General features: G+C 53.9%; 1 protein-coding gene across 1 annotated transcript in view; it reads left to right on the forward strand.

Moving 5' to 3' along the window:
* RBSN (rabenosyn, RAB effector) overlaps nucleotides 1-13,543 on the forward strand; it is a 30,349-nt gene extending 16,806 nt beyond the window's left edge. Inside the window, exons 8-12 of the mRNA XM_055134734.1 lie at nucleotides 520-590; nucleotides 4,775-4,861; nucleotides 5,935-6,037; nucleotides 8,522-8,626; nucleotides 8,718-13,543. Of these exons, the coding sequence (XP_054990709.1) occupies nucleotides 520-590; nucleotides 4,775-4,861; nucleotides 5,935-6,037; nucleotides 8,522-8,626; nucleotides 8,718-9,854 (1,503 nt within the window). The 3' untranslated portion in view covers nucleotides 9,855-13,543. The remainder of the gene's footprint in view (nucleotides 1-519; nucleotides 591-4,774; nucleotides 4,862-5,934; nucleotides 6,038-8,521; nucleotides 8,627-8,717) is intronic.
* The last annotated feature ends 47 nt before the right edge of the window (nucleotides 13,544-13,590 follow it).

The raw sequence follows: 13,590 nt of genomic DNA on the forward strand, positions 1-13,590 counted from the left end.
CCCTCCCTCCCTCCCTCTCCTCCCTCTCTTTCCTCTCCTTCCTTCTCTCTCCCTCTTGGTTTTTTTTTTTTGCCTTTCAGCTAGAGTGATAGCACAGAGGGTAGGGTGTTTGTCTTGCACACGGCCGACCGGGTTTGATTCCTCCATCCCTCTCGGAGAGCCCAGCAAGCTACCGAGAGTATCTCACCCACACGGCAGAGCCTGGCAAGCTCCCCGTGGCGTATTCGATATGCCAAAAACAGTAACAACAAGTCTCACAATGGAGACGTTACTGGTGCCCACTCGAGCAAATTGATGAACAATGGGATGACAGTGCTACAGGACAGTGCCCATGGTGGTACTCAGGCTTGCTGATGGCTCTGTACTATGGGGTCACTCCTGGTGGTGCTGGGGACCGTATATAGCACTGAGGATTGAACCAGGGTCAACTTGATGCCAGGCAAGCACCTTATCCCTGTACTGTCTCCGCGCCCTTGACTCTATGGAGAACACCACTTACTTCTTCCCTTTTGTTTTTAGAAATTGCGACTTTGCATGGAGAAAGTTGACGTAAAGGCTCCTGAATACATCAGGATGGCAGCGTCGTTAAAGTAAGCTCTCTGCACTTGTCCTGGCCAGGGTAATGGTTCTCTGGCAGTTTAGGTCAGTTCATCAGTAGCTAAGATAAAGACCCTAACTCTGGCCATGTGAGTGAATGAATCTTTTTCTTGTTGCTGTTTCCATGGGACAGCCCGTATGGTCCTGTGTGTTTTGATCAGGGGGAGCCCAGGGGCTTTGGTGAAGCAGGGTTTGGACGTGGCATCTGGAGTTGAGCAAAGATAGCTTGCCTCACGCGCATGCCCATGTAGATGCCATGTATCAGGTGGCAGGTATAGAGCAGGCTTTTCCTTTAGACCTGGACTGGGCAAACTCTGGCCCATACACCAAGTTTGGTCTGCTCTGTTTCTTATTAAATAAAAGCTATATACCATAATGTTCATCCTTTTAAAGTATATGGCAGTGACTTTTAGTATATTCACAAAATATCATTACCACCGTCTTAATTTAAGATTTTTTAAAATGTTCTAATAAGAAACCCCACACCTGTTATCAGACACTGCTCACCCCACTCTCCCAGAACCACCAGCCCAGCTTTTTTTTTCCCCCTTTCTATCCTTTTCATCCCAGGAACCAAATCCAATACTCATGCATACAAAGAACCAGTCTTTTTTTCAATTTAAGAATTTACCTATTGGGGATATTTGATAGAAACAAAATAATAAGTACAACCTTCATGTACGGCTGCCTCACATAGTGAAGACAAATCTCAAGATTCGTCCACGTTATAGGATATCAGTACTTCATTTCTTTGTATGGAGAGACCCCATTTTTTGGTTTTTATCTTTTGTTTTTGGGTCACGCCTGGCAGTGCTCAGGGCTTACTTTTGGCTCTGGCTCTGGGATCACGCCTGGTGATGCTCTGGGACCATAAGCGTTGCCAGGGAACAAATCTGGGCCCTCTGTGCGCAAAGCAAGTGCTTTAACACCTGTGCAAGCATCTTTTCGGCCCCAGGAGTTTACTTTTGTTTATCTCTTAGCTGGTTGATGAATATTTGTGTGTTTTTTTTTTCACTTGGCAATTATGAATGATTCTATGGATAGTTGTGTAGAGATGTTTTTGTGGACATAGATTGTTCCTGCTCTCGGGTATACTCCTAGAAATGGAGTTGTGATCGCTCTGTGTTTAGCCACGTGAGGAGCGTCAGACTGTTTTCCAAAATGACTGTCCAGCTGTCCCATCTGCAGCGGAGAGTAAAGGGCTGGGGGCTTCAGTTCCCCATAATCATGTTAACACTTGCTGTACCTCTCTTTTTATTACTAAAACTTGATTGGAGCAGTCATGCATTAATTTGATTACTCTTCTACAGCAGCTGGGTTGACAGTTCGGATTCACAAATTTGTCGGGGCCGAAGAGATAGTGTAGGCGGGTAGCTGCAAGTCTGGAAAGTGCCCTGGCACCTGTTCCTCGAAAACACTGCCCGGGGGCCCCAAGCACCACCATAGGTCTAAGAGGCCACTTCCGCCCTGTCAGCCCAGATGTTTGTGAGGGGCCTCCAGTCCTCCGAAGCACCACTTGGGAGAAAACCTGCCCCATCCAAAAAAGACAAAAAAAAAAAAAAAAAAGAGTATTTGTTGTTTGGCCATTTGCTGTTTTTCCCTTCTGTTGGTTTTTGGGCCATACCTGGCGGTGCTCAAGGCTTATTTCTGGCTCTGTGCTCAGTGATCACATGTGCCAGGGTCAGTCGCATGCAAGGGAAGCCCTTACCCCCTGGACTGTTGCTCCAGACCCTTCCCTCTTTTTTTATTTTCTTCTCCAGCCACTCCTCTGGTGCTTGGGTGTTCCAGGTGGTGCTCAGGAGACCACGGTGTATTGAGGATTGATCCTTTGCCTTCCTGCAAAGCCTCACTCCAGCATCTCCCTGGCTTTGCTGACCCTCTCTTGAAGCATATTTTTTTCTGTTTTTAACCTCCCCATTAGGGCTGGGGGCTTCCAGGTCTGTTCTGAGCAGTGTTTGGAGGCCATGTAGTGCCCGGAAGCAAATTCAGGCTTTATGTATGCTAGGCACATGCTCCAGCCCTTCACGCTGTCTCCCTGTTCTTAACAGTGCTCTTTCTATGGGTTAGAGTTGTATAAGTTAGAGTTTGAAGTACTATTACCGATACCAGATTTCAGCAGTCTTTTCCTAACCTGTGTGTGTGGGGGTGGGGGTGGGGGAATGAGTTATGGTGTTGTGTTCTCAATTTGAGTATTGTTTACCTTTGTCTTTAACTTGCCACTTTCATAGTAATGTAATTTGTATAGAATAAACTCCCTTAGGGGCTGGAGCGAGCACAGCGGATAGGGTGCTTGCCTTGCATGCTGCCGTACTGCTTTTGATCCCCAGCATCTCGTATGCCCCCCCAGCTCATCCCACCAGGAATGATCCCTGAGCACAGAGCCAGGAGTAAGCTCTGAGTACTACCAGTTGTGTCCCAAAAGAAAAGAATAAAAACCCTTCAACGCCCCCTCCCCCCAAAAAAAGATACAACTCAAAACACCTGTTTATACAGAATTTTCTATGTATAATTTACATAGAATATTGGGGCCAAAGCGATAGTATAGCAAGTAGGGCATTTTCCTTGAATGCAGCTGACCTGGGTTTGATCCCCAGCATCCCATTAAGAAATATTCCATTTTCTACACACACACACACACACACACACACACACACGAACCCTTATCATTGATCATTGGTGGATACTTAGATTTTTTTTCCATTTCTTGGCTGTTATGAATATTGTTGCTGTGAACATGTATCTTTTCCGATTAGTTTTTTGATTTCTTCAGATTAAGCACATGGAACTGAATTTGTTGGCTCATAGTACTGTGTTTCTGCCAGGAGCCTCTCTCCAGTTCTGAGCTGACGGGGCTCTCTGTCCAACGGGGCCACTACTGTTGCTCAGTGTGTTTCCCACTCCTCTCTACAGGCTGGTTCTGGAGGGCTTATATGCTCTCAGAGATTTGACAGGTTTTGTGTGTGTTGGAGGGGGGTCTCCCAGTGGTGATTTTGGCTAGTCTCCCAGTTGGTGTTTTTGGGGCCCTGGACAGCCACTCCCGGTGATTTGTGCCCATCCAGTCTGGTGGTTCAATGTGGAGTCCTGAGGATGGGTGCGAGAGGGCCTGGTGCCAGGACTACCAGGACCACATCTGGTGGCCTGGTGCTTGGGGGCGCCCAGAGCGAGACTGATGTGTGGGGCAGACACTTTGAGCCAGGGCTGGGCAGTGGACAGAGAAGGCTGTGTCCGCTCTTAGGAATCTTTTTTTGCGGGGGGAATAGAACCAAACAAATGATTTACAAGAGAACTGCAGGAGTGATAGGCCCTCGAGGGGGTCGGAATTGGTTGCTGTGACTGAGCCCAAGGGAAGCGACCGGCCAGTCTGGGTATTTGCCACACGACACGGGGATGCGAAGATGCCGCGTCTGCCCTCCCTGCTGGCTCCTGTTCTTCAGCAACTCCGCCCTGGGGAGCCCTTGTGTCGCAGCACACTGCACGATGTGCCCAGTGGGGTCTGTCAGAGATGGCGGAGCAGGGACAGGCAGCCACTCGCTCTGTTGCCTCGCTGCTGCCTCTGGGAGGAAGTTGAGCTGATCCTTGCTAAGCCAGGATTAATAGCTGTGAAGGTTCCTGAGAGCGGACTCTTCTCAATGAACACGAGTAAGCCCGGCCCTGGCCCGCGTCTCAGAATAGCCATATGGGCAGCTAGAGTCGCACGCCGGAATTCAGGCGTCTGCTGGGGTGACAGGCCGCCAGACGAGCCATTCTGGGAGCAAGCACGTGGTTACCGCTGCTGTTCCTCTGAGACTGGAATTTGCTACCTCAGGCTCATGCCGGGCGGACTCAGAATTCTTCCCTTTTCCTCTTCTTGTGTTGGAAGGAAGGCGCTAGTTTCGCAAGGAGCAGTGAGCTAGTGACCTGGGGCTCTGCTGTCAGGGCTCGGGGCCGGCCTGCCCCATCGTTCCTCTTCTCTTGGAGTGAGAAAATCAGTTCTTTCTGCCCTGATAGAGGGAGCCCCGCTCATTTATAGACCACGGTGTGTGCTCAGTAGAAGGATGAAATTACTGGGGGGAAGTAGGGTTGGCGGAGAGCTGCAGACTGCAGCTAGGCTTCCCCGTGTGAGACCTGCAGCCTTCAGACTCCTCCCCCGTGTGCAGTCATGCCTGACACTCAGAGCAGTTCTGTGATCTCTCCTCAGTGCTGGGGAAACGACCTACAGTCTGGAACATGCCAATGACCTCCGGGTGGAAGTGCAGAAGGTGTATGAGCTCATCGACGCTCTGAGGTGAGTCGGCCGGGATGGCTCACTGCAGCCTCGGGCCACGGCTGGAGCCAGGCGGCTTGAACTCACCAGAGTCTGCGTGAGGGGGACACTGACCGAGCGTCCGCTCCCGTGGCCACCTCTCAGGAACTTCAGATGCGGGATTTCCAGTGGCCATCTCTGGGCAAGGACCAGGCGCTGAGCTGAAAGCTGTCCTCAGCTGTGTGCCGGTCACTGGCTATTTCCAGAGACGCTGGTATCTGTCGAAGTCACCCAGCAGAGTGGCTTTGCCCTCCTCATTCTACCCGTGGTTCCAGCTAGGATGGGAACTCGGGGTCTTCAGGTCAGTGGTTGCATGTTTTCCAAGAGCAGACTCAGCCAACAGTTCTAGGGATGGCACTCTGGACCCCACGCGGCTCGGCACGTGCCCTCCCCCGTGAGCCATCTCTCCAATCCAGCAGCTGCTTTCTAACGGTGGACTGGCTTTTTTTTTTTTCTTTTTGGGTCACACCTGGCGATGCACAGGGGTCACTTCTGGCTCATGCACTCAGGAATTACCCCTGGCGGTGCTCAGGGGACCATATGGGATGCTGGGAATCGAACCCGGGTCGGCCGCGTGCAAGGCAAACACCCTACCCGCTGTGCTATCGCTCCAGCCCCTGAACTGGCTTTTTGGGATGTTACTGTCAGCTTTCTGAAGTGTAGGAAGGAACACCGTGTCAGAGGGGCTCGGGAAGGAACAGCATCTCAGAGGGGTGCGGGAAGGAACAGCATCTCAGAGGGGTTCGGGAAGGAACGGCATCTCAGAAGGGTGCGGGAAGGAACAGCATCTCAGGGGTGCGGGAAGGAACAGCATCTCAGAGGGGTGCGGGAAGGAACAGCATCTCAGGGAACCTAGACGAGGAGCCCTCGTCCATCTCCACAGGCCTTTCTATGTTCAGGACCCTGGGTAGTCACACAGGTCACTCCCGTGGAGGTAGCGCTTGATGAGTAGATGGTCATTCCTTCAATGGCCAAGTGTTGGCTGGGTGCCCACGCTGTGCCTCCCTGCATGCCGGCCTGGCGCCCATCACGCTGATGTGTCTGCTCCGATTCAGTAAGAAGATCTTGACCCTGGGCTTGAAACAGGACCCCCCGCCGCACCCCAGCTCGCTGCGACTGCAGAGGATGATCAGATACTCGGCCACGCTCTTCGTGCAGGTCAGCGTTCCCGTCCTGCTCGCTCGCTGCCTCTCAGAAGATCATGAGTGCACTTGACCACAGTTGGGGACAAGTCTGGATTCAGGGAACAGTATTAGTGGTGTGGCGCAGGGCCCTGGGTCGCTTCCCCCCCCCCTTTTTTTTTGGCATTATTACATAAGGGCACATTTGCCGGTTTATCTTTCCAACCCTGAATTTGGTCAGAAACATTTTTTCCCAGGGGAGAGGAGCCACGTTCTGTAGCCATTGGAAGCCTCACGGGGAGCATACCCCGCAGTGTTCAGGCCTGTGGTGCCGGGCACTGCCTCGGGCCTCACACAGGAAGGCAGGCGCGCTGCTGCCTGAGCCACGCGAAGAGGTGGCTTGAGGTGTTTTGTTGTCGGTTTTGCTTTATTGTTTTTAGGCCATGTCTGGTGGTGCGAGGGGCCTAGTCCTGGCCGTGAGCGCAGAGAGCACTCCTAGCAGGCTTGGGATCAGATGGGGGTGCCAGGGATGGAGCCCAGTTGAGCCATGTGCGAGTCATGTGCAAGGCAGTCAGCCTGTCCATTGCACTGTCTCTACGGCTTCCACGTACAGGCTTTAAAAGGATTTTTTTTTTTCATTTGTTTTCTTTTTGTGTCACACCCGGTGATGCCAGGGGTTACTCCTGACTGCACTCAGGAATTACTCCTGGCGGTCTCAGGGGACTGTGTGGGATGCCGGGGATTGAACCCAGGTCAGTTGCATGCAACATAAATGCTCTACTCGCTGTACTATCGCTCTAGCCCCAACACTTTACGTACATATATATGTGTGTGTATATGTATGTATATATACACACACATACACACGTATGTATATGTAAATATGCATATACACACATATGTACACACACACACACACACACACACACATATAGCACTGTCGTCCCGTTGTTCATCGATTTGCTCGAGTGGCACCAGTAACATATCCATTGTGAAACTTGTTACTGTTTTTGGCATATCGAATACGCCACGGTGAGCTTGCCAGGCTCTGCCGTGTGGGCGGGATCCTCTTGGTAGCTTGCCAGGCTCTTCGAGAGGGACGGAGGAATCGAACCTGGGTCGGCCGTGTGCAAGGCAAACGCCCTACCTGCTGTTCTATTGCTCCAGTCCATGTATATATATATATGTATGTAGCACTGTACTGTAGCACTGTCGTCCCATTGTGCATCGATTTGCTCAAGCGGGCACCAGTAATGTCTCCATTGTGAGACTTGTTGTTACTGTTTTTGATATATCGACTACTCCACAGGGAGCTTGCCAGGCTCTGCTGTTTGGGCGGGATACTCTCAGTAGCTTGCTGGGCTCTCCGAGAGGACCGGAGGAATCAAACCTGGGTCAGCTGCGTACGAGGCAAACGCCCTACCTGCTGTGCTATTGTTCCGGTCCATATATACATATACATACATATATATGTATATAAAAAATATATATAAATCCTCAAATACATATTTATATATACATATAATCCTCAAATAGCTCTCCTTCACATGAATACAGAATACTTTCACTGTACGTACCCTCCTTTATCCATCCCCCCTTTTTTGACATCTAATGGAGTCCTACCGTTTGGAGAATCTACTTGCCTCGGCCACTGGTTAGGAGTTAAAAATGATTGTTCAGGAGCAGAACTAACATTGGAGATTTCTACCTGAGCCCTGTGGGAGCAGAGAGAGTTCAGAGGGCTGGCGCGCAGACTTGGCACGCATATCTCGTGGCGTCTGAGCACCCCTGACTATACCATGGGCGAGGCCTCCCAGGCAGGCAAGTGACCATGGCAGCAGGAAAGCCTGGCGTGAGGTCATGGTCACTCCGTTTGTGGCTTCTCTCAGCTGCCTTCGTGTCCAGCCCCAGATGGCAGTGGAGGGGCCTTTTCTCTCTTTCTCTCTTTTTTTTTTTTTGGCTTTTTGGGTCATATCCAGTGGTGCTCAGGGGTTACTCCTGGCTCTGCAGTCAGGAATTACTCCTGGTGGTGCTCGGGGGACCATATGGGATGCCGGGGATTGAACTCAATCGGCCTTGTGCTAGGCAAACACCCTCCCCGCTGTCCTCTCTCTCCGGCCCCACCCTTTCTCCTTCCCACCAGTGGCCACGTCTAAGCCACTCGGTCAGTGCCCTGTTGACCCACAGTCAGCAGATGCCGGGAACCATGAGCGAAAGGCAGACCGTCTCAGAACTCTTGTTTCAGAGAGGACATGGGCAGTTCCTCGCTGGCAGCTACATGTTGGCGCTTGTGGAGAGACGAGGGGCAGGGCAGGGGTGGGGGGCCTGGCGGAGGCTCACGTTAGGCCTCGCTGAGAAGACGGAGCCCCGGGGCGGCTGGTGTGGGCCGTTTGGTCAGGCCAACGCACTGCCTGAGGGGCGCTGGGGTCCCTCCCTCCCGAGGGCGGTTTCAGAGGATTTCCCACGGGGCTTCGGTTTTGTTTCTCCTGAAGGGTTGACACTTGCCTGTGACTCCCCATAGGAAAAGCTGCTGGGCTTGATGTCGCTGCCGACCAAGGAGCAGTTTGAGGAACTGAAGAAGAAAAGGCAGGAGGAGATGGAGCGGAAGCGGATCCTGGAGAGTCAGGTGAGGCACGCGGGGCGCTGGCGACCCCCCTCCCCCGCGCCTGCTTCTGCCCGGTGACCACTTTCTGCCTTTTGCCTTTGCCATCCCCCAGGCTGCCCTGGAGTCGCAGCGGAGGCTGGAGGAGAAGTGGGGTGACCTGACCACGGGCGCGGCCAACGGGGACGTGTCCTCGCTCCGCAGGGGCCCCGCGCCCCTGAGAAAGGCCGAGGGCTGGCTCGCCCTGTCCGGGGGCCCGGCGGAGACGGAGGACTCGGACCCCCTCCTGCAGCAGATCCACAACATCACGTCCTTCATCGGGCAGGCCAGGGCCGCAGGCCGCGCCGACGAGGTGCGCACGCTGCAGGAGAACCTGCGCCAGCTGCAGGACGAGTACGACCAGCAGCAGACGGCGCGCGCCATCGAGCTGTCCCGGAAGCAGGCCGAGGAGGAGGCCCTGCAGCGCGAGCAGCTGCAGGTGCTGCGGGAGCGCGAGTGGGAACGCGAGCGGGAGCAGCTGCAGGCGGCCTCGCTGCACACTCGGACCCGCTCCCTGGACTTCCGGGAAGTCGGCCCTTTCCAGCGCGAGCCGCGCCCCCACCCGGCCTACGCGTTGGACCTCGACTCCTCTCCCGTCCGCGGCAGCGCGGCGCCCCAGACCCCTTCGCCCGGCTCAGCGCACGAGCCCCTCCGGGGGTGGGCCGGGCCCCCAGCCTTCCGCCTGGAATCCTTCCCGCAGAGCGCCGCGCCCCCGCAGCACGAGGCCCCCTCCCTGAACCCCTTCGAAGAAGACCCCTCCAGCCCCACGGCAGAGGGCACCGTCAGCCCCCCTGCCGCAGAGTCTCCCCGGGCGCCGTCCGCCCGCAAGCCCAAAGAGTACAATCCTTTCGAGGAGGAGGAGGAGGAGGAGTCCACGGCAGGGAATCCGTTCACTGGCGCGCGCAGCCCGGCCCCAAACCCCTTTGATGAGGAGGAGGAGGAGGACAAGCCGCGGCCCGCAAGCCCCGCTGCCCCGGGCAACCCCTTCGAGGAGGAGGCGGCCGGCACCAACCCCTTCGAGCTGGACAGCGACAGTGGGCCGGAGGCCGAGGCACCCATCGACGAGGAGCTGCTCCTGCAGCAGATCGACAACATCAAGGCGTACATCTTCGACGCCAAGCAGTGCGGCCGCCTGGACGAGGTGGACGTGCTGACGGAGAACCTGAAGGAGCTGAAGCACACCCTGGCCAGACAGAAGGCGGGCACGGACTGAGGGGGCGGGGCCCTGCGCCCAGGGCACCTGCCGGGAGCGGCCCCCTCGGGGAGAGGGATGGTGGATGGGTGGGGATGGAGAAAGAGCGAGAATCAAGGTGCAGCCTGGGGAGGGGAGAGACTGCTGTGTGCTTACACGGTGCCGTCCTGCGCTCTAGGCGAGCAGACAGGCGTTTCGTTTCCATCCCTCCCCGTGTTGAGATTGCACTGAGAGTCAGTACCGTCTGGCGGGCAGGCGTGCTGCGAAAGACCCTCGCTTCCGACCACTTGGTGATTCTTGTTTTAGTGTCTCAGTTCGGTAAACTGAACAGACTTGGCCGCCCCGCGCTTTATAATCATCATCAGTCTCCCCGGCGGAGGCCAGTTCCCGGTGGGCCAGCGTGTCCTTCTCACACTCAGCCAGTGCCTTTTCGTTTGTGGTGGCGTGAGGGACATGTGGCTGCATGACTGTCTCCGTGTGACGTTAGCAGCAGGCTTCTGACCTACCCATCTGTCTCCCGCAGAGCGTGATGGTCTGTCGGTGGCGGATTGAGGTGCAGTAGGGCGTGGGGACGGAGAAACACATCTCTGAGGGACTCGGTCCCGCTCCGAGAGGGTCTCGCTCACCTCTCGGCTTCAGGCTCCGTGACTCCAGCCTTCAGTTGTTTCCGTTTTTCATCTTCGACTCAGAGGTCGTTTTGCGTCTCCAGCTATTTGGCTGCCACCTGATGCTCACATTCTTTCTCCCACTTCGTCATCGTTTCTGTCACCATGTCCTGCAACCCGGCCTCCAATGTCTCTTTATCGGAAACAGTCTCTGAAGTCTTTGATTCTGTGTTTCACGTGCCCGTTGCAGGTTGCATTTATCCTCTTCCTGTATGGTAGTTGTTTTCTCTAGAACTTCAGTTTCAACTTCATTACGTGCGGCAGAGCGTTCCCTGCTACACCGAACAGATACTGGGACTCAGAACAGGAATAATCAGCATTCCACCCCTTTTCCCCTAGTTTTTTGTTTTTTCTCTCAGTTGAGTTTTCCCTTCAGAAGGGACTTGGCATTTTCTCTTAAGACAGGACTAAAGGCAGTTTGTATTGGGTGCAGGCAGAAGCCACCCTGCGCCTCCGGGTGCCTTTGCTCTGCCTCGCCTTGGGTCAGTGCAGTGCCCCCCCACCTCCAGCCGCCACAGGCCCGAGGGGTCCTTGCGGCGAGCCTGGCTGCCTTCCCACCTGCTTCTGCAGCAGCGAGAGCAGGAAGGGGACGGCCAGGTTTCAGGCAGGTGCCGGACCTGTTTCCCTCGCAGGGTGTCTCCTTCGGGACGTTAAACTTCCAGGGCAGCTGTGAGCCAGGAGCAGTGTAGGCAGAAGAGGTGAACAGGGGTAGGCAGCTGGGGTGGCACCGGCGATGGGGTCTCTGCCCAGCACGCCTCGTCCCTGGTGGCTGCTTGAGTCTTGTCTCCCAGAAGCCCTCCTCCGGAGTGGCATCGCCCCTTTTCCGGCCCTGTGCCCTTCTGGCCTGGTTTCCTTCCTGTGACCACCCTGTCCTACTGGTCAACCCTGAGTCTTGTGCTGGGCCCCATTTCACCTGTGGCCCCTTTGGAGCATCCCAGGGATCCAGCCAGGCCCCTGTTGCTCCAGGGCTCTGGCGACGCTGACCGGGCCTTGCTCCGAGTCCCCGTCCGTGCATCAGGAATCGAGGGGCAGGAGGCTTCTGTGGGACATGGCAGGAGAGTGGAGGCTTGCTTCTCAGAAGACAAATGTTTCATGTCAGAGAGCGCAGGTGGTGAGGCGCTTGCTTGCCTTGCGTGCTGCCGACCCAGGTTCAGTCCCCGCCACCCCACATGGTCTCTGGTGCCCAGAGACAGGAATAACCTCTGAGAACTGCTGGATGTGGCCCAGCCTTGGCCCCCAACCCTGAAAGGAACAAAATGACTCAAGGCTAAGTGATCAGCCTTCTTCCCCTTGGTGCTTCGTGTCCTGACTAGGGCGCTGGCAAGCTACCACTTAGTATTAAGAAACAGATGTTTGAAGAGGCACAACACAGGGTCATTCTGCAAGCACCAGGCACTTGACCTCTTCACTCATGAAGGACAAAAAGGGAAATTGTTAGTTTAGTTCCGGAGCTTTCATTCACGGGAACATTACCCTTAATTCACTGTTTCTCAGCCTTTCCGACCGCGTCCTTTCTGTGGCCCCCGCCCTACTGGCTGGCCCCCTAGTCTTGTGCCCCGGCCCCCACTTGTGTGATTATCACCTTTGTCCTCCCTTGCAATGTTCTGGGGGCCCCCGTGGCCCTTGATTGAGAAACGCTGCCGTAGGGTATCCATGTGAGCTCCGGGTAGTTCCTGTCAGTAACCTTGTTAATGAATGAACAATGTCTGACCACTAGTCACTTTAAACCCCTTAACTAACTCGGGTCACACTCTTGCTGGTTTCTCGTGTGTGAGCTGAAATTCATTTTGTTACATTCTGGAGAGCCTTGATTCCCGTCTGAGAAACATTGTAGTATGTAAATAATCTGTATGTGTTGACACTATTCATACTTGTTTACTACCGTCTGAACCTTAGGGTGGAATAAAAAGTCCTGCATCGGGGCATGGGGGGGGGGGGGGGGATTCTGTGGAGGACGCTTTCCGTTTGCTTTCTGTTCGCCAAGAGCTGTGGGTGGGTTACTAGTGCCAGCTAAGATCTTAGTGATGTCAGGAGTGTTTGGGGACATGTGTTTGGGTTAGGCCTTTCCTTCCTCGAGGCCCATGGCCTTGGTTATTTTGGAAGGTTTTGCTAATGGCCAGTGCCCCCTCCTTTCTCAGTCTGCCACCTCTGAGGAAACACTCTTCACTAAAGAGCCGATAGTTTCAGAAGCTAAAGGCGATTCTGCAGCAGAAACACCCTTTTCCCAGAATTTCTCAGCTGGTGATTTCAGTCAAGGCTAGTTTACTAAATATGTCCTTTCCCTAAAATCAGCCCGAAGTAGCAATTTGTAAAAGTATTGAGAACCACGTAGAAGAAGCATTTTAAGATAACTAAAACACGTCACTAGGTATATTAAACCAAACTCAAATCCTCCGATGTGATGGATCCCTTCATTCAGATCTTCCATGGCAATATTCTCTAACTGTAGTGATGACAGGAATTAGACTTCGATTCCTCATCCGTCCCATTTTTTTTCAGGATTCACAAGGCACAAAGATTTACAAAGTGGGTTAATGTTTGGCCTTTGAACAGATGGCGTCTGAATTGCTACAATTTTGAGCCTTCGCTCAGGTGAAATTTTGCCCTTCCTGCAGGTCTTCAGTGTGCCGCTGCCTGTGTCAGGAGCTGGGCACATTCTCTCGAAAGCGTTGGCAGCTGCTAGAGCTGTCTCACATGTGCGAGAGACTCGAGGATTCAGGCCTCAAATGAAGTTAGCCTTCCCTTTCCTGCCTCGTGTCTTTTCTGGTCTGAATACACTAAGGACACTTCGTGCGTACAGTTCCTGTGTCTGTTGTTGATACTAAAACGTACCTCTGAGTTAATCATGAGCTCTGTGGTAGGTTGGACATGAGCATACTTAGGTAACGGGACTCCAGTGAGAAGCCGTTCTCTACCAGGCCAGTCTAGCCGATGGTGCGGGTCATCTTCCAGCGGTGGTCCGTTTTAGGGTCATTGATTTGCATGCACTACTCTGGGACCTCATATTGGAACCTTTAAAAGAAAATAAAATTACTGATGCTAGTGGCTCTGTGTGTGTGTGTATATATGCGTGTGTGCTACGAAGGAGACAC

Source organism: Sorex araneus, chromosome 4 (genome assembly GCF_027595985.1).
Source record: "Sorex araneus isolate mSorAra2 chromosome 4, mSorAra2.pri, whole genome shotgun sequence".
NCBI lineage: Eukaryota > Metazoa > Chordata > Mammalia > Eulipotyphla > Soricidae > Sorex > Sorex araneus.